Here is a 21,639-nt window from a genome sequence, read left to right as displayed (position 1 = left end):
GTCCTTTCTTTCAGCAAATCTATATAAGAGTCTTGAGAACACTTAAATTTATTACACACAAGAATTCTGCCTATGGATGCCAGTTGAATACTTAAGTATTTCTTATACGTAGACACGATCTTTTCAAGTAAAAACTTGTTTTCCTCACTAAGGAAAACACTACATGCAGTGTGCATCTTTCCACATTCTTATAAACAGGCTTACAACAATAACTAGCTTAAAAATAACTAGCTTTTATCCTTTGGGCTATTTTTTTTTAAAAACCAGTTTTACAGAATGCAGAAGTTTGAGTTGCTTTAGATTTGTCTACAGGAACTCCAGTAAAAACAGAGCGACTTACATGTACACAGGGCTGTGATATTTAGTCAGGTTTTCATTTTGCCATACAGGATCGTAATGCATGCCAAGAATACGAACATATTTTAAGTTACTTATATATGTGAAGGACAAAAATGAGATGACAATATGACAGAGAAAGAACAAAGAAAAGCCAACACAAGTATATATAATCTTTTCCTGGATATTCTTCAATTACTTTTTATGGTTATATTCCTCTTGTAACCCCTGAGTTATAGGCCTAAAGCAATGTTAGAAAACATTCTTTTTCCTGTAATGTAAAAGAAAAAAAAATCAAAAAGAAAGGCCAAGTATCCTCACAGTCTTGGCATTTTCTGAATCTACTCTTCAACATTTACTCAGGTCATAAACCTTAATCTTCAATTTGAGAAGGATACATGGGATTTTTTTTCACAGCATCACCTTGGACGGCTGAAAACCCACCTGTCTGCTCTCTAACATCAGATATGACTTTCTCCTTGGTGAGCACAGTCTGAAGTATCACTTTCTGCAGAACTTAAGGTTAAAGTTAAAATAATAGCTTCCTTCCTAGGACAACTTTCCAAACATAAAACGACCATAAATCTATTAAGTACACACTTCCCAATTCTGTAGAGGGATATCTTGGCCTCTGATACTCTTCAGTTTTGCCAACCAGCAATAAAATGAGACCAATGAAAAAAACAGAAACCAGTGAATTTGTGTCAGTCCTTTTAAATGCTCTCCAGTAAGTTGGAAGTGTTCAAAAGATACCAAATTTCATGCTGACAGATGAGAAAGCTAGGAGCAAGAGCAGAGACGCACAGTGGCACTCCTCAAAAGGGGAAACAGGAGCTCCAAAACAGCAGAGGTGCTTTCTGAGGAACCTCGCTTGCTTTCTCTATGCACAGATTCAATATGTTTTTGGCATCAAATCTTCACCTACTTATTTTTACTAAAGACCATGTGCACAGAGTGAAACAGCTCGGGCACAGAGGTGACCCAGTGCAAAGAACAAGGCAGTTTTGCTAACCTGTCCTATAAAACATGCATTTGCCAATCGGGCCTGTAAAACACACGTGTACATAGAGTCAAGATAAGTAATGTCACTTCTATAATTAAAACAACATCTTCCCTGAGTGGCCATATAAACCTTGTTTGTTTTGATTGGATTCTTGTCTCAAAAGACATGCTATATTACAGTTTGCCAAGAAGTAAGCAGAAATCTCTCCATCACTGCTTTGTGAAACATACTAATAACAAGAGCAATTTGTCCCTTTGACATATACAGCAAAGCCAAATTCACTCACTTTCCCAAAGGCATATTTCAATATAAGATTCAAATATGCTTTTTAATATTGTCCAGTCACTACATTACCTGTATGTCACTACAATACCTGTTACGTGTTTGTTCTTAACACACAAATGCAAAAAGCATTAAGTGATAATATTCAGAAGAGGAAGACAAGGATGGAGCACACAAAGAAACAAAACAGACACAGATTTCCTCCACACTCCTCTTCCCCACCCCCAAAATGCTTTGTAAGATTCAGAGATCAAACACTTACCAGCTAGAATGCAAGCATTTAACACATTTGTTCTATTCCAGGCAAAGCAATGAATAAAATGCGTAAGTACTAGAGAGGCACCAAAAATGGGGTCACACAAGGTAACATATGAATAAAAGGCTACAAAAATTGAATGAGCTGTACATTGAAGTTATTCCTTAAGTTCTCAAACCTTTTATTCATTGTTCTTGAAAAACAATAAAAGACCAGAAGTTTAAAGTATTTACATTAGGATCTTTATATGCCTCTAGTTAATATAGTCGTAAGGAGCAATAGAATTGGTTTTAGAAAAAGTGACCTAAGGAAAATGTGGTTTAAAACATACTTAAAATTCTTTTCTTTATAAGAGATTTTATAATTAATTTATCCCCACAAAAAAACAATGCTTTGGGTGATAAAACATACAGCACTGAAGCAGGTCACTGAGCATGCTTTGGTTACACTGCATGTGACCCATGTCATTTAAGACTGACTTTAAAGAAAAAGGCATGGAAAATGCTTTCCATTTCTTGCAACTTTTAAAATATTACAGTGAAACTGTTTTTTACATAACTTTGGCTGAAGCTAAATCTAATTTATTTTTATTTTTATTTTTATTTTTAAAGCTGCTGGTAGCAATGAGAGCCTAGTTGTGAGCTCCTGAAATATCTAATATTTCTGAAAGGTCTATCCTACCAAGAAGAAAGCTACCTGACTGTTCCAAAGTCACTAAAGTGAAGGATACTGACCTGTTTCATTCTGAAATTGTTTAACTGACTGTAAGGGACAATTCTGCCTATGTTGCCATCAGCTGAAAACAATTCAGCCAACAACCCCAACCACATAGCCCTTGAGTGAAATCATGGGCTCTGCTGAAGTCACAGCGGATTTCCCATCAACTTCAGGCAAGTTTCACCGTCTTATCTTTAGCCCTATTTTCAGCTGTGGGAAACACACTCCCTGTTTTTTAAAAAAAGCAAATTCTATTGCTTCCCTTGCATCCTCTAAGCAAGTTCACATTTATGGGCAATTGATAGTATCTTCTGATAAACTTATAAGAAACCCTTAAATAAATAAATAAATAAACACATAAATACTGAACTGCCCCCCAGGGACATTACAGAAAGTACGGTTACAAAAATCTTAACTTGCGCATGATGGGTCTGGATGTAATTTTGGTAGTTTGGAGTGCCAATTATTCTTTAAATATTATTAACAGAAAGCTACTATAAATACAATATTAAGAGTAACAGTTAATTCTTCCTTACCTACACTTTAAAACCTTCCCGGGATAGTCATTGCATGGCAGCTGTTGAATAGAGCAGTGAAGCAGAGTTTTCTTAAAGCATGATGCTTATTTAACTTCAAATGTAAATAAACTCCCGTCCTGTGCTTCCATGTAAAATGAACTGTTCACAAGTAAATGATTTTGTATCTTCCTAGCACAGCAGCAAATGACTCTCCGTTCTCCACTTCTGATCACCAAAATCTATTTCCCACCTAACTCCAATTCAGGCTGACAGCTAATACTTCTCATAAACAAAGTTCTCAACATCAGAATAACTGTTGCTTCCTTAACAGCAACCGTTTTCAAAGCACCAACCCGTGGGCTTTGCATATGTGGTTATAGCTATTAAGTATTCAACACAAAGTACAATCATTTAGCAGTAACGAAAATATTTTTTTATTTGGCATCATATGTTGATGGTTCTTACACACGTTCATACAAATGTAGGCTGCCGTTTACTCCAGGACAGTTATAAAAATTAGCATTTACTGAACATCAGTAAGTGAACAGATAAAAATGTCAACTCTGCCTCATTTCCGAGCAGTCTATCACCAGTTGAAGAATCAGTTCTTTTTCCTTTTCATCCTACTTTTTTTAAGCACCGTTTCAAAGAAATGATAGAAGCCACTGAAATGTTTCTATTTACCATAATAATGCAATTCCACTACTTTAGGGATTTTCCTTTGGTAAACAATCTCAGATGACCAGCATTAAGATGAAGAGCTAAGCTACCATAAAGACCTGAAACTTATGTCAAATTTGATTCTGTGATTATCTGTAATCTGTGCTCACCTCTCTCTATAGAGTGAATTACACTCAATGAAAGGGATAATTCTAACGGAGACAATACAACATAAAGCCTTATCCTGCCATGAACTAAAGTAGCAGCCTTTTTTTCAATTTAGTCAATGAGGCTTAGTATAGAGAAAAGAAAGAACCATACTAAACATTTTCCTACAGTCTGCACAAGCACACTATTTAGCACTTTCTGAAATCTGAAATTTAAAAACCCCATTTCTTTACATGACAAAGAGCACCAACTTTTCTTTGCAATTATTAACACTTGACCATCAAAAGATCCATTCTTAAAGATAACCTTACAAGGAAGACAAATAGCTGTGACTTCTTGTCCCCTTTTCCTGATTCATAAAACGAAGGATTCAAACTTTACGCTCTCCAGGAAGTATTTCTTCTACTTATTTCAATTACAGCTTTTTTGCTGGCAGTTTGTAGCAGTTTGACAGAACAGCAGACGCGTCATTCAAATAAAGTATTCTGAGAAATTATTTTCATTCAAAATATTATGTTTTTAATGGAAGAGAAAAATGGGAAAAGATTCACCTTTAAGATTTTCAACCTCTGCTTGCTACTAAAGAAGGCCCAAAAGCTAATAATCAGAGCTCCAAATAGATGTCCAGGAAAAATGCAAAACTAAATAAACAAAAAACACACATCCAGGCAAATCAAACAAAAATTGTGGGGAAAAAAATCTGAGGCGTGTGATGATCAAAGCTTCACAATTTCTTTTTATGTGCATGTATGAAATGAATCTATCGGTCTTTACGAAAAGGCAACACATCTCAATGCTTTGTCCTCCACCAGTTCTTTTTGAGAATCAATCATATTGATTCATTCTCTGCCCTTGCAAAATAAATAGGCTAAGAAATGAAAACTCTGCTTATTTCGTATATCTACTCCCTTAACCAATAACAACATCATCTGTGCTAAAAGCTGCTCAGGAGCACAAAAAACTGCAATCTATTCAATATTCTCTAGCTGGTGAAGGCAATTGCACACACACAAGACAACAAACATAGCACTTGACTAGCACTCACCGTATGCATGCGCTACCTTTCAGTTAATAGTTCACAGCAAAACTTTACAGTCAGCCTCAATTTCTTTGCATGTTTCAACCTTCTAGAATTAAAATTATTTCAGAAATAACGCACACAACCAGCCACCCAATAGTAAACACATTTGTGCTTGCTAGCTTGAAAACTACCTGCCAAGCCAATAGCCAATTGATTTCCTTGGCGTAAATTCGACATTTCCAATCTGGGACACTACCCAATATGAGGACTGTAAACCCTTTCCTAAATGAGGTAATCACATTGGTGCTTCTATAGTTCTGGTTGACTTGCAGTTTCCATTACAATAAATCCTTGCAGCACATTCCCAGAGGTTTTGTAACTTCTCTGCACCTTTTAAAAAAAAGTTACTCCTAGCTGAAATCTGTCACATAAGACCTCAAAAACAAACAAACAAAAAAACAGCAAATTTTCCTTAATCCTCAAAAAAATTGTACAAAAAAAGATTGAGAAAAAATATTTCTCTGAATATTTACTGTTCCATTTTTAAAACTGAGGACATTGACAAGGTTCATTTCTGCATTCTGCAAATCGAGAATACAAGAAACGTGAAAGGGACAAGTGACTAGCACAGTTAGTCTCTACAGTATTTATATAGTGAAAAAGAAAGAACAGACTGAGACTCAAACCTCATAACTGAATTAGTGCTAGCAGGCTCAAGGCTCTGAGACGAGTGCATGATGAGTACTGAAGTGAAAAAGTACTGAAATACTGCATTTTGAACAGCTATTAGGAATGGCTATTGTACATATCCACGCAACTCCCCTTCATAAAGGAATTTACCATGTTAACACATAGCAACATGATCCTATTTACACAATGAGTTGTTGTTCCAGTCCATCAAGTACACAAGAATTTTTAATGCATCCTAAAAAAATCAATTAGGCAATGATCATCTGATTAAACAGCCACATCATAGCATTCAATTCTTTCAAACATACTCATAAATCCAGGCCTTCAGACTTTGCTACAAACTTCCAAAACCTACACATATTGTGTAGTACAAGGAGCTGATTTTTAAGCTTAATGAAATTCAGCACAAACTAAATTATTACATGCTATTAACCTGAAAATGCAACATCAGACAACAACAGAAAAACCTTCTTTTAGTAGATACTCTCAGCTTTAACATAAATGTTTTTACAAAGTATCAGAACAATTCCCACAGCACAGAGCACAGAAACACCTTGAAAGGGCATCAGAATCAAAATTGGAAAACTGATTAGGGCATCACAACCAACTTGGTGAAGGTCCAAAAGGCAGGGAGGGGGAATAAGTAGCTAAACAAAAAGAAATGAGTGTTTTTTTTTGTTGTTGTTGTTGTTGTTTTTAATCAGATCTTAATATCCACCGTACAGTGAAATACATTGCAAAACTATGCCTGAAGTATGAAGTTGCTAAGTATCCCTGCATATTAGTCTTCTTAATTTTGACATCACTCTTTGCAATTCCAAGAAGTATCCGAAGGAAGTATGAAAAAGCTGGGGCTATTCAGCCTGAAGATAGAAGGCTCTGGAGTGACCTTATTGCATATTTTCAATACTTAAAGGGGGCTTATAAAAAAGATGGAGAACAACTTTTTACTCAGGCATACAATGACGGGACAAGAGGGAATGGCTCGAAACTAAAAGAACGGGGATTTAGATTAGAAGTTAGGAGGAAGTTCTTCACTCAGAGGGTGGTGAGGCACTGGCACAGGTTGCCCAGAGAAGCTGTGGATGCCCCATCCCTGGAGGTGTTCAAGGCCAGGCTGGCTGGGGCTCTGGGCAACCTGGTCTGGTGGGAGGTGTCCCTGCCCATGGCAGGGGGGTTGGAACTGGGTGGTCTTTAAGGGTCCCTTCCAAAACAAACTATTTTGTGATTCTGTGATCTGAGAGCTTAGAAAGTGAAAGTTAAACCTGAAAGTATGTGGTTGTTTTCTGTTTTCACATACATACTGTAATCTCCCTGATGCCCTGCGAAAGGAGTGCTAGTAATCCCAAAATTGCATTCCTCCTATGCAAACCAGAAGGGAGAGTACATGAAGTAGCAGTATTAAGATTCACATGCAAGACCAGCAATTTAAAACCCTGGGATGCAAACACTGGCCTTGCTGCAACTTGTGTTTCAATCATGTTGAAAAATCACAGCCTAGACACAGGTGAACTTGCTGCTGGGTTTGCCTTGTCTCCTTTCCCTCTCCTCCCACTGAATGGAGGGAAAGCAAAGAAAACCTAAGCTTCCTAACAACATTAAGGAACCATCTTTGTTAAGTAATTCATCGACCACATCTATTGCCTACTGTCAAAACAGAGATCAACTATCAAGTCTGCAACCCTACAAACAAATAAGGCATATGATGCTTCTAGTAATAGCTTCACCTCTTATACTTGCCTTTTTATGCAAGTACACTTTACAAAATTACTTGATCTTTAATATCCTAACCCATGAAGACAATTTTACTCAAATCAGTCCAAATTCTTTACATATTTAACTCATACTGAATTAACTGGACATGCCCTTAATATCAGACAAAATGCTGTAGCCATTTCACAGAACATACCCAACCCGTACTTTCTGCACTTCCTTCAACATCCTGACATTGCTGCACAGAATTCTAAGGAAGTTTGGGGTTTTATTTCCTTTTTTTTTTTTTTCCTTTTTTTTTTATCAAGCTTGCCTACAACAAACAGAAGTCTGAAGAAGATGTCTGCTGCATTATGTAGAGACCACTTTTTCAACAGGTTAGCAAGCTATGTTCAACACCCATGCTGCAGATGGGCAGAATGACAACATTTCATCTTTTCCACTCTAAATTTTCTTATGACAGAGGACTCCCTCCTCACGTGTCTCTCCTCCACCTCTGGCTTTCAGGCTGCAATGAAGGGCTTTCAATAGGAATATACTATTGCCTGATGCAGCATGACCCCACCAGCTACCTACATCTAGGCAGTTACCTTCATTTTCATTAATTTCAGGTGGATCATTAGGGTGCTGTTTTCACATCTCTGTTTCTCCACTTGTGGCATCCTATAGCAGAGCCTGCAAGTTAAAATCTGTCAAGTCCTGTATCTTTAACCTCAAGCCACAGCTCTGACTGACAAAGAGCTAGACTTCACATTTCAAGGTCTTCTTCAAGATTCAAATATCTTTACAGCCTAACAAAAAGCCTGCTTGTTCCATCCACGGAAACGGAACTGACACCCTCAGCTATCTCTGGAAAACAGCAAGCTAGAACTTAAAATAAGAACAACCTCCCTCATAAATGTTTCCCTCCCTTCCTACAGTGCAGCTTTCCACCCTCATAACCCACCTACCCAATGCCCTTTTTGTACCATACTTAAAACCAAAGAAGGTGTATGCTAAAGGCCCAGGATGATTTAACCAATCAAGTTTTCAGAAGTGTCTTGTGGTTTTCATTAATTCAATGTGACACTGTGAAGGACTCCCATTTTCCGAAAGTGCTGATATTCATCTTCTGAAACTTCTGGCAAGATTATTTTTTATATATATTATATCGAGAAGTAGGCACATGCTATGCAGCCAATTTTAACAAGCAAAGCTAGGCTCTCCTTATTTAATATTCATGTCACAGGAGTAAAAATCCAGCCAGGAATCAAACTGTGGCATCCTGTGCCAAAGACAACTTACCACTCAGCTGGTAAGTTGGCAATTCAATTTACAAACCTGCATTCCTGCATTTTAATCCTTTGTAGAAAGGTGGTAATATATGAGCAATATGAAAAGAACTGGATTCAGATCATTAGAGGTTCACAAACCAAACACGCGAAGCTTTGGAGGCTGTCCAAAACAAAATCATGCCTAGGTGGTGATGTCCGTTCAATAAAAATTCAATGTCATAATTATCCTCTCACTTTTTCCCCCCGAAGAGCATTAGTGCTCAGAACCATGCTGCTGCTCAGCCAATTACATTAATGCCGTTAGAAGACAGATAGGGCCCGCAGCCAATCGCTGTGCCAGGTCACTGCCTGCTGACGGATAATTTACAATTATCAAGCAATTAGCAAATGAAGTGAAAATTCAACACTCATCTCCACATAAAGCAGAATAACTCATTTTAAAATTAAAAATATGTTTTAATAACTTTAGTTTGGCTACGGCCTCCTTTCAGTTTCTCCTTCTTCACAACTGACAAAGCGCTGCGCTGTCTGAAGTGAGAACCACGCCTATTGTTTGACATTTCTAAATGAAATGACCTCTTCCTTACAACTAAATATCTATTTAACAACAGAAAAGAACAAAAATGAGAACTGCTGATAAAGGTAATATTCACTCAGCTAGTTTATTTGAAACTACTAGCTCACTGAGTACTTGATGAACACCCTGTACCAGCAGACAGAATTAGCAGAAATAACTAGAACTAGCCAGGCACCTGTCTGGGAGCCCATAATCTTCTTTTCTTCTCTACATTTAACAACAAATGACGTAAAAAGAAACTGATCTGCAACTAGTCAGTTGCACAAAACAAAATGCTGCTTCCCATTAATCATCAACTTATTAGCTTGCTATGCTCACAACATAGTAAAGAGCTCAGAGATCCCATTGCCTACAGTCACAATCCTAAAAAAAAAAAAATCTAGGAAAAATTTGTCAGCGTAACTTCTAGATAAATTTGTTTCAGTCCTACTCTAGAAAAATACTGTATCTTCCTTAATATGTATGGTATGGACACTGTAAATAACCTTCTCTTAAAACTGCAGGAAAAAAATGCACAAGAGTGTCATCAACAGTGGAATCCAAGTAGATTAAAGGAGATTCTTACGTGTTCCTTGATACCAAAAAATCAACCTAACTTTTGAAAAAGTTGGTGAGGGGAAAAAATAAGAAAAGTTACAGAAAATTCTTACAAAAGGAGGACGGGGGAGAAAAAAAAAATAGAACATCTGATAGAAATACCTAACACATTTGCATGTACTGGACAATGCTAGTGTTGCTGTGCTGACATCAGCTCTAGGTTTTCATCTTTTAGATAAATAAGTCGTGAGCCAGAGAGAAAGAATTAAAAAAATAAATTAAAGAAATATACAAGGCTAAGTGATGTCAACCGAGAAAGAAAACTGATTATGTTTGACCTATTTCCCTCTCCAAAAAGATACCAGCAACAAACTAACCTCTTTTCTGACTGTACACAGTTGCAGAAAACATTTACGATGTCAACACAAGGTATTTACTTTTGAAACAGTCCTTCACCCTCCTTCTGGAAGAGACCAACTTATCTCTGAATTTTTCCCTTGCACCCACTGCACTACCACGATGTCGGCGAGAAGGGAAACCCAAGCAACAGAGTGAAACCCTCCACAAACCTGTTGCTGCGGATACTGCATTCCTCCCATGGCGGCCGGGGCTCGTCCCTGCATTCCCACCGGGTAGCGCTGGGGGCCGGGAGGGCCATAGGACTGCCCAGGGTAGGGGCTGCTCTGCTGCGTCTGAGAGTGAGGGTTATTGCCCATGCCGTACAACTGAGGTCTCTTCATCACCATTGGATCCATTGGACTGCCCTGTTAGTGAACACAAACAAAGAACGGGTTTAGAGATACTGGAAGAAACAGGTCAGAACAGTCACGCTCATCGCAGACAGGTCATGCAGGCATTTGCTCAATACTTTATACCGTTCTCCCAAAAAGGTCAAAAATCAATGTGGCATGCAAACAGGCAAAGTACCGTAATTAGTTGGATGAGTTTCTGAATGATGAGTTCGGGACTTAATATAAATATATAAATAAATAAAATGAACTTTGCACTCAAGTTTAGACGTTGTCTCTCACCTACGAAGACAGGTATGATAATTACCCAATAAATCCCAGCTTAAGAAATAATTAAGTATACTGTTGTAAACTGATTATCAACATTGACTTCAACATGAAAACACACATCAAATCATGTCTATCAAGAGAGATACATGTAATGGGAAACCATTCAACCTTGAGAAAATGTCTACTCTCTTTCCTTGAAAAAAGGGGCAAGTGTAAAGAGAAGGAAGTTTCCAAAAAGTGCAACGCATGCAGAATGCAGTATTTCACAGCCTTCACATCAATATCATATGCATTAGTAAGGTTTCAGATCATAAGGCAAGTCATAACCCAAAATTTACATAGACATTTATTTGCCTCCTTAACAGACCTCAGAAAATCCAAACTGAAATCACTGATGGAGGGGGATGGGAAGAAAGGGATGGAAGTTTTATTTTTAGACTTCTTGGCAGGACTTAGCAAACACCATAACAGCTTCAGGACGGGTGTCAACCATTGTGCGGCATTACTCTCACATTTTGTTGCTGAGGACTAACTGAACCAGAAAAAAAAAATAAAAAAATTGTCAAGTGCAGCAGCACTGCATTGTTAATATGATGCCCATTTTTTAATTCCTAAGTGTCAAACAGCTGTATTCAAACAAGAAAAAATATGTGCTTTTTGTTTTTCTTCCCCCTTTTTTTTAAAAGCCTACCACAGTTTTATCTTAATGAGATTTCCCCCTTTCCCTCCCCAGAAAAAGGTGTATTAATTCATCCAAACTGTCTACCTTCCCTCCAGCAGCAGGATTCCTTCCTATGGCATATTTTGTACATTTTTTCCAACAGTGCACTGTTGACCAGCTTTATTTTAAAGTCTTCAATATAATGCGACTTCTGCAAGGCCTTTTCGGCTGTTATGTTCTGATGTAATAGTTACTATGACAATAAATTACTTTCTCACTCCCATCCCCGTTTCTTTTCATTATTGTTTGTACTACTAAAACACTATGCCCCCCCCCCCCCCATAATACAAACAGGTATTTCCCCCCTAAACTAGTCACTGCTTAACAAACAGTTATATGTCGTCCTTACTATTTATTCCTTGCAAGGGAGTAACTCAAACCTTTTGTTTTCTCCAGCTTTCCCTATCTCTACCAACGCCTATTTGCTAGGAATGTGACCCAAACCAAATACAGTATCTCAAATGTTGCCATACTACACCTGCACAGGTGGAAATTATAACCTCATTCTCACATGACACCTCTATTCACTTCAGAAGTGGATTGGAAGTGGATTGCACCCACCCTTTTTTTTTTTTTTTTTTGCCACCATAGAGAATTGCACATTCACTTCTAATTTGGGGTGAGTATTACTCAGCAATTATCCACTTTACTATTTGCCTTTTTTTGTGGCCAGATCAGAACTTTCTATTTTTCACCACTAAATGTCTCTGGATAGCATATTATTTATATTTCATACTTTTCAAATTCCATGGTTCCCCAACCACTTTAGGCCGCCTGACCTCTACCAACACATTATTATTTTTTTTTATTACTTTATTTTTATTAGGCCATTGTGCATCTCAAACTTTTAACTGAGAGCAGACGCACGTAAAAGTTTAGCGGATGAACTGGAGATACCTTCTTACATGTTCCCAAGGGACAACTTAAATTACCCTTCTGTAGACCAAGATAGTTTCTCTGTGTTTATTTCAGAGTTTCCACGTTCATTCTGGGTACCACCTGTTGTATTCCTCTCCTCAAATATAAACCCTTGTTTAAAGCAAGTTTTGGGTTTCCTTCATGAGATTCTTATGAAGCCCAACACCCCTGCTGATTGCCACCATCTTCTGTTTCAGTGTATTGTTTCCAGGTCTCAATTCCTATAACAAATTTAGTCAAATTTAATTTTAATTAATTTTGAATGTAATATTTTCCACTCCCCATTCAATACTTAAATAGTACCATAAACAATGCAGATAATTACAGTTAAAATATTCTGACACTTTCTTTCCATTCTGAAGACTATTTTCAGGTGGGTATAGACTTCACCGAATTTCAAGTATTTAGGCTGAAATTTTCCAGGCCATATGTATGCCTGAGGCTGAAATTCTCTGGAAAATTCAGCTGAAACAGTTCAGCTATGTCTTCAAATGAGGTCACAGAAGAACACATCATTTATGTTCTTACATAAAATACTTAAAAATACCTCTTGAATACCATGTTTTGGGGTAGACAACTTTAATTTGCCGGGGTGACAATGAATTTTAAGGAAATATAAAACATGTACCCCTATGAACCCCTGATTTTCACCCGATTCTTAGGAGAGGAGGAAATCAGAGTGCGTGAGGTGCACAGAACACAGCAAGACCAGATCAAAGGAGCTACAGGGTATAAGAAGGTGGCCTGAAATTTGCCCAAGAAAGGACAGTGGGTTAAAAAAAGCAGAGGTGAAATAACTGGGACAGGAAGAGCTGAAGGAAAGAGGAAACAATGTCAGGAGGTTAAATGGATACAGGCTGAAGAGTCTCTGTCCAGTAGACTAGTGACCTCCAAGAGGTGGAGGTCTTCTGTTTGTTCATTAGTTAGTTTGGAGGGTAAGCCTCCCTGACATTCCGTTCTTCCCTGCTTTCTTCTCCCTAACCTGCTGCCTCTTCAGCTCCTGCTTCTTCTTGTGCTCTACAGAGAGCTGCCCCTCTTGCCCTCGGGTGATGTGAAGGCTCAGAAAGGTGGAGGCCTGAAGAGCCTGAGCTGCTGCTGGACCTCCAGTCGCTGGGGGCTGTAGGTGACCCACCCAGTGCCAAAACCAAGGGGGCTGTGGTCACTGCATATGGCTAACAAGGGACATGGGCAAAGAGGGACCTGGGCACTCTCAACTTACTGTGTACACTGCAAGCAATGCACCAGCATCAAGGACAGTAGATACTGATGATGAAAGCAGTTGATTGGACCAGGCAAATGGCTGGGACAAGCCAGGGAGACCCACTCGTGCTTGTCCCCTCCATCCTCCAAGACCTCAAGAAAACAGCACGAATCCTCTGACCATGTTTAGGACTGGAGAAGTAAAACTGTAACATTAAGTAACATGATTCAAAGCCATGTCAGAAAAGGATGGCCCATCTTAGCCCTGCTAGTTTCTTCTCCTGAGGATCACGAGGAGGCAGGTGGTCATGAGGGAGACACTAAGCTTAATTCAGTATTGCACCCACCTGAAGCGCACACACATAGACAGGGAGGCCTGCACCACAGCTGAAAACACTTTATTGTAAATACCACAAGAAAAAACAAAACCTGGGATGAAACCGAAGTATAAGTGAAGTCTCAGCAATCTTCTAGCATCAAAGAACTCCTACATGCAACCCATGGAGGATGCACATCTTATCCATGCACTGGTCGGTCCCCACGGAGGGTGGCAACCTACCACTGCTATCACTGGCTCCATCCAGATGAACTCACAGCTGTCTGTACGCCGCAGGTACAGGTGAAGACATCTACCAGTGGCTGTCAACGTATTTCTGCACGGCCTAACAAAATCAAGTAACTCACAATGCCCACCTCCCTCTCCCCTTTAAGAAATATTAAGCTTTAAGAAATATTATCACTGCAGAGTCAAGTACTGAGTTAGGAACTGTTGGAAGTAAGTTTTCCCTCACTATTTCTCCTGTTTCCTTCACGGAGCATGGTTACTCTTCTCTCCCCATAGGTCTGCTCTAGGGACAGGTCAGCAGCAGCGCAGGGAAGGGGGCTGTTGCATGCTACAGGACCAAATGCAACATTTATTATACAAGTTAGAAGATCGGTAGCAAACAAAGCAGAAAACAGTGGGATGAGGAAAGCTGATTAAGGTGGTCATATGCTGCTCAGCCAAAAGGGGATTCTACCCCTCCATCTGCCACAGTTTTTACCTAATGTTGAATAAATTATTAAAACAATAAATTTTCAAAATGTAACAGTTTAATGCATCCCTCATTTCTTCACTTGGAGTCATGCAATTTAATTTGCAGAAATGCTTCATATAACTGCAGCTACTTTTGAATTTGATGAGATATGTGCTTTTGAAGAGCTGTATGTTGCAGAAAATTTGACCTACAGCCATCATAAACAGGCTACTCAAACTTCCTTCAGCACTGCCTCAGTTTCCCAACTGTAAAAATGAAAAAAATCATTACTTCTTCACTAGAGAAGTGATTTTAGAATTTAATATGACTGTGATCAATACCATAGAAAACTCTTAAAAAAAAAAAAGAACAAATTTTGTCTTCAGAACAGTGCATGGTATGGAAGACCTGGAGCCATACACTTAACAGAAGAAAACAGCTGCTCCCTGAGTGCTGTGTGTCCTGTACGGTGGAGGTAAAAGTTTAATTATAACTTTTTCTAACTTTAATGCATGCTCGAATTTTCAGCTTCAGCATTCTTTAAAAGTTTTGTTTTTATAGAAAGTTTCATCCACAATGTTCTGAAAAGCTAAGAAATATGTATTATAATCCTATCTGAAGGTTCCTTTAACATTTACAAGTTCAAATATCTTTTTTCTAACACTAGTTCCAACAAAGTTCAAAGACAAGTTTTGGGTGGCAGGGTCATTATGACAAGTATCAACCTCTGCGTGTTGTGGGGATCGACAACCAATGCCTCCACACCCACTCTAACACTTTTCAAAGATGACAGTTTTGCTATAACTGCACTGCATTTTTCTAAATCCCAGTGGACATATATTATCATGAATGGATGCTGTATACATTCTCACATCTTCCATGCCTTTACTTCATTCTATCACACACTATATTAGAAAGTTTTAATTACTTTTTGGTTTTATTTTAGTGTCATTGCAGTTATCAACATCCATTTATTTCCCTTCCCTTCCTTTACAGAAATACGCATATTTTTGCCAATTTAGTTTGCATGTCCTAATTTTTACTGCCATATTCTGCCAGGCAAGCCCGAGTGGATTCTGCATTTTACTTCTGCCTCTGCACCTCCTTTTCAACTTGCTGCATTTCATTTAAACTTTGCATAGATCTGCAGTTCCTCAAAATACCTCAGTCTTGTTCTTTGCTTCAGTCTGCAATAATATTATAATTTATAACCCCCTTATTATAGTGCCTATCTCATGTCAGTATCAGATTCATTTGCACATGTACCAGGCTTTGTGAGAACAGAGCATTTCATAAGAGTCCTCGCCTATTATGTGCCTTGTGAGCACATTAAAGCACCCAATGGAAGGTTTGCTAATGATTTCAATAGGGCCAAGATTTCACTCCCAGTCTTTACACTGACAGTCTCACCATTACAGTAAAATGGAGAAAAGTCTACACTGCCTACAGATAGTAACTGGCAAACTTTTTCTATTACCTGCTCCTCTTTTCAATGTTTTGTGTAAAAGGCATAAACTCAGCATCCGCGCTATAAGCAGAAGTAGAAAATATTTACACCCGCTTGTATGTTCAGTATCACCCCTGCTTCTACTAGCCAAAGAAATCAAACAAATCACCTTCTCCCCAGAGCATCTGGAGGCTCAGTTTTGCCTGTTCTAAAAGAAAAGAAAAAAAAAATACTATTTTCTCATTATTTAACCAGTGTTTTCCCTGTTATCTCACCTCCTCTCAGATCTAAGGCAAGGTGCACACTAGGATAACTTCAGCAGCTGTCTGAGCAAGATACATGGGCTATTCCATTTACATTATGTATTACACATACCAAGTTATTGTCATATATTCCACTTCTATACCAAAATCTTTATTTGAAAATTTTAAAGATATTTACAAACATGAACAATCCTGGTCACAGTCCCAAAACAAAACTTGCCGTTTAACTATGCCACAAAGAACCCCACCACTGATGTCCTGGGGCAGGGAAGAGCGGGAGACACTTCACAAAGGTCACAGTGGGATTCAGGCATGATGATAGAGCCCTTACACAAGGAAGACAGAGCAATTCACTACAAGACAAGAACGGTCACATGAGATACAACTACTCCTCAGAGAGAAAGTGTGCTTTCCTGTTTGTTTAAAAAAAAAAAAAAATCAAAGAAGCATTGGTTTGGCTGACAACAGCAAATGCACCAATTTAAAGTGACTATAAGCCACAGTGCATCCCAACAACTAAAGCAACATCATTTGCGCCTGTAACAAAACAACATGAACTCAACACTCTCCAATAGGCTTGCCCTCAAACTCCTAGAGCTGCTGAATACAATAACTCTTTGTTTATTCATTGATCTGCAGCCAAAGCTTCTGTCTCTGTATTAAAAAAAGCAGCCTCTTATTAATACCAAAGCCTTGAAACCTCATAATAAAGACAGCTGACAATCAGCTACCGACATTCCAAGAAAGATGGGCATGGAGCTCTCAGCTCTAGGTCAGGCACCAAGTTACAAATTTATCGCTAGAGATAATCACAAGTATTCACTATAATACAATGACACAGCTGGCATGAGGACGCAACTGGGGAAAAGATAATCCATTCCTAGATAATGCCATCATTTGTATGAACATGTACAAGGACTCCTCAGCCAACGTTTTTACACGACAAAAGCGTATCAAAACACAACCCTTGTTACGTGTTTTAAATATCCATTTAAGAAAGACGCAACTATAAAATGTATGAATACACAATACTAAAATCTGCCTTATATTAGTACTAGAATCTGAGAGGTGGCTGGCAAACATGCTTCCTGTATTTTCAAATAGGAAGTCTGCTATCTGGGCTTTAATAAAACTTAAAGCAAAATAAGTCAGTTGCACAAATACAGCGAGGAATAATCAAGAACAAAGAGCCAAGTTCAACATAAGCCTATGATGAAGGAAAATCCAGTGAATGAAGAGGCATATACTAGCAGAGATTTAACCAAAATTTTAATTTTCCTCGTCTTAAAGGCTCTGCATACTGTATGATTTCAGCTGCGGGAAGACATCAGAAAGATAATTTTCCATTCAAAACAGAAAGTACATAATTAAAAAGGGGAAGAGAAGAAAAGCAAAGCTATGCCCCACCAAGAATCAACGACTTCTCCACTAGAACTTTTAAAATCAATAATACAGGCAAGTGTCTCTGCAGGGTGGGGGAAAAGGACATAGGTGTACTTGTTTTCCAGTTTTCCTCTTGGTCCCCCTTAACACACCCTAAAAACCGGAAGATCAATGAAACAACCATCCTCTAGTTATTATTTTGTAGACAGATAAACCTAAAATGACTACTGAAAGAACACGTCACAACAAACACAGCAAAGAAGAGAAATCTGTTTTTAATGAACTACACACAAGTAATCTCTTCATGTTGCCACTATGAGTGCAAGCAAAGGTTAAGACAACATCGAAAAGTGATTATACACACTTATCACACCTGAAGGCCAAACCAATCCCATGTCCCTGACAAGTTCACATGGCAATTCAGCTCAGGAGTGCTGCCCTTCGAGTCGCTTTTATTACCCGTATGTCAGTAGTTGTCAGTGACAATACCCTCATTGTTCTGAAGCCATCTCAAGACACGTCATCCTTCCCCATCATGCCTGAAGCCTCAGCCTTCTTACCTTCATCTGTAACCTACTTTCCTAATCACAAGCTTCTTTCAGGACAACCTGACATTCTCTTCTCTTCTTCCCCACACACAGACCAGCTGGGATGCTCCTAAAAGGAGACCTCTTTCCTTTAGCCAAATAAAAGCTCTTGCTTCCTGCTGTGGAAGTCCTCTCCAGCAACTTGTCAGTAATTTCTAGTGTAGCAGAATCTAGGGTCTTTACAGGCATCTTCCAGGGAATGCCTGCAGCCATCTGACATGTCATTGCTTCCAGCTGCCTTTATCCCCCTTTTTGCCAGATCATGGCTGTGCTTTAGGTACTTCCACTCACAGTCCAGCATCTGCACCACAAACTGTCAGCACAGGGTGGTTTTTGCCAACACAACAGCTTTGGCACGTGCCCATGCCTCAACTTCACGTGCCAGTGCTCCAGCTTCTCATTCTGCCATTTCTGATGCCTAAATCAAAACCCTCAGCAGGAGAGCAAGGCATACAGCTAGGGAAAAAAAGGTACCTTGAAGTTCTCAGGCTGGATTCATCAGAGGATGTGTCACAGCCCTAAGGCTTTCTCAGTAGCCAATGCTGTAGCTCAGCGAGGAAGAGAAAAATCCATTCATAAACCCAGAAAACTGTAAGTTAAAAAAAGCAGAACCCCACCCAGAATACCAGTTACTTCTATTTTGTCTGGCAAAGAGGTTCTCAGCTTCCTAGACAAGTAAACACCTTCACTCACTGTGCATGGCTGCCATCTGGAACTCAAAAAAAATTCCCTTACCTACTTTGTACAGCTCTTACACAAACACGGGGTTAGATGGACAGAAAAGGATGTACTAAAAATAGTGTCTGTCAGGGAAGGAGCAGAGAGCAGCCTCGAATGGAAGGAGGGGAGTGCTGCAGGAAGGCTCCCTGCAGAGCCGTCCTGGAGTGGGAGGGGAAAGCACAACGTCCTGGAAGCCAGTGAGCGACAGAAGGAGGAAAAAATATTCCACATCAGCTCCAGATTTTAAGGAAAAAAAAAAAAACTCTTCCTAAGCCTAATAAATATTCAACTGGATTTGAATACACTTTCTCAGTTACTTGGCTTTATCAGCAGAATTAAAATTAAAGGTTAGATGTATTTAATAGCTGGGGAAAGCCCTAGCTGAGAAAGTGACATTACCAACACTGGGGAAAACAGTGTGCCCACAAAAATGTATAGCCCATCACAACTAGGTCACAAGCCAGAACTATACACCACAGTGAGCTGCAGTTTTTTTTCCCCACTCCAAACGTTATATATAGTTCTGTATTAACACACACACACAAAAAGGTATGCTGGTCATATATCCTCAGCATTTATGGCAAATTATTAATCAAGTCCCACCTGAAACAATTTGTTAAATTGATTTTAATCACTGGGCCTCTCATGTGAAGCTTTGTATAATCAGCATTTCATTTACAAAATTAATTGCCTGATTGATTCTCAAGAGGCAGTAGCTGTCATTACACTGCTGTCATAACTTTTGAGTAGGGGTGTCACAACACTGAATCCTGACAGTATGAAGAGCACTGCTATTTAAAAATTGAGGGCGGGGAGGCAGGGGGGAAACAAATACAGTGATTTCACAGAATTGCTCTTTAGCCCGACATAATGCTAAAACCATTTCGTATCAGTTTCAGACAGCCTCCCCATTTTCCATTCATTGAATAATGTAGTACTCAGCTATTCAGTCACTTTTCTTAGAAGCAGGTCCATTTAATTCAATTTTATCATAGTTGTGGTTGCATAAAATGAGTTTGTTGTTGACTATACAAAAGATTTAATCACAGGCCACTCTAAGGTCGTTTGCAGAGCAGAGTTTGACTTTCAAACGCGTGGAACTTTTTCCACATCCACAACCTTCTGCAAAGTTATTTCCAACCAGATTTTTTTATGTTTTCAGTCAGACCAAAGGAAAACCACAACTTTTCTTATCTAGGACCTCCTTTAAAGCTTTTGTTTGTTTGTTTGTTTTCCCTCCCGCGGTATTTTGAAGCTATGTACGAGCCTCGAAGCCCCGCTGGAGCTGGAAGCAGAGCTCCTCCACCCGCTGCAGCTCCCTCCGCGCCCCATAGCTGCGGCATTCTTGGAGAAGCCCGCTGCTCCACAGAGCCCGGCGGGCCAGCGGCCGGGGCACTGAGTCATAAGACAGGGCTGCTATTCCTGGCTCAGCAGCTGACCTGCTATGCAAACACGAGCACAGCACTTCACCTTTCTGTGACTGGGTTTTCACTCTCATAACAACAAGCATTCTGTGCACTCTTAACAAGGAAGAAGATGGGAAGGCTTCGGGGAAGGCCGATGTCAGTTATCATCTGCGAGAATCAGGATTAGGAGTCAGAAATGGTAGGCTAGGGGAGAGAAAACACTCCGGAAGTTTTTAAAAAGGAGAAATCACAAATGCTCTAACAATGCACTCTGGATTTTCAGAAAGCTACCTTCATAAGGTAAACTTATTTAGAAAAATACAACAACCTAAGCTTCAGCTAGACCTCTTAAAACACTACCTAAAGCCTTCAAAAAGCAGACCTATTTCTGAGACAACTCCAAAAGTAAGCCCCTCAATTTCTCAAATTCAACTTTATGCACTGGATTGCATCAAGTACTCCTGAATAAAACAAATTCAAAACATCTAGGCCATGCTTTGAGACTACAGTATTGTAATAAAAGCAAAGAGCAACTCTAAGTGATTTATACCTATCGGTGGCATTTGTAATGCACCTCATCAGATGCAATTCCAGGATCAGCCAGAGTCCAGATCACACACGAATCCAGGGGGCATTCCAGAAAACACAGCTCCCCACCCCCAGGCTCCTGCTCTCCCCCTGACTGCTGCCACAGATTACCTGACACTGCTCTCTGCCAAGTGCCCTGTCATTCCCTGCGTGCACACAGCACAGGTTGCTTTGGTACGAGCAGACTGACGCAATTTTCATCTCTTTTTGCAGGTCTCCGAGTTCATGATGATTAAAATCAGAAGGAAAAAAAACACACATGCAAAATAGATAGGCTACTGGGATAAAGAGGCATAGCAGGATAACAGAATGGACAACTCCACCAGGCAAACAAAGCAGTAAGTTGTTTTCCTTGCTCGTAGCAGTAATGTGAGATTGCAGCTAAGGCAAGTTCACAAAGTTCTGCCCCCACTGAGAAATGGTTGCCAGAGAGCTATATTCCTCTGACACACCAGGAAGAGAAGATCAGACAAAGGAGAAAAATCAGTTACCCTACTCACACTGTGATAGACTGGGATGTTAAAAAGAAGTGCAGAGCACTGACTTGCTGTATTCATCAGTTTCTAGCCTCTTAGCAGGTAGCTTACTCATTAAACTAGCTTCTTCTCTCTTTAGTCTG

At 39.3% G+C, this 21,639-nt stretch overlaps 1 protein-coding gene across 3 annotated transcripts in view; it reads right to left on the bottom strand.

Moving 5' to 3' along the window:
* Nucleotides 1-21,639, bottom strand: part of ARID1B (AT-rich interaction domain 1B) — a 323,165-nt gene that overhangs the window by 281,766 nt on the left and 19,760 nt on the right. For all 3 annotated transcript variants that reach the window (XM_035322604.1, XM_035322603.1, XM_035322602.1), the window contains exon 2: nucleotides 10,322-10,516. In XM_035322604.1, coding sequence (XP_035178495.1) covers nucleotides 10,322-10,516 — 195 coding nt within the window. The remainder of the gene's footprint in view (nucleotides 1-10,321; nucleotides 10,517-21,639) is intronic.

The sequence above is a fragment of the Oxyura jamaicensis genome, chromosome 3, assembly GCF_011077185.1.
Source record: "Oxyura jamaicensis isolate SHBP4307 breed ruddy duck chromosome 3, BPBGC_Ojam_1.0, whole genome shotgun sequence".
Taxonomy (NCBI): domain Eukaryota; kingdom Metazoa; phylum Chordata; class Aves; order Anseriformes; family Anatidae; genus Oxyura; species Oxyura jamaicensis.
The sequence above is the reverse complement of the archived record's forward strand: the minus strand, read 5'-3'. Positions and strand labels throughout refer to the sequence as shown.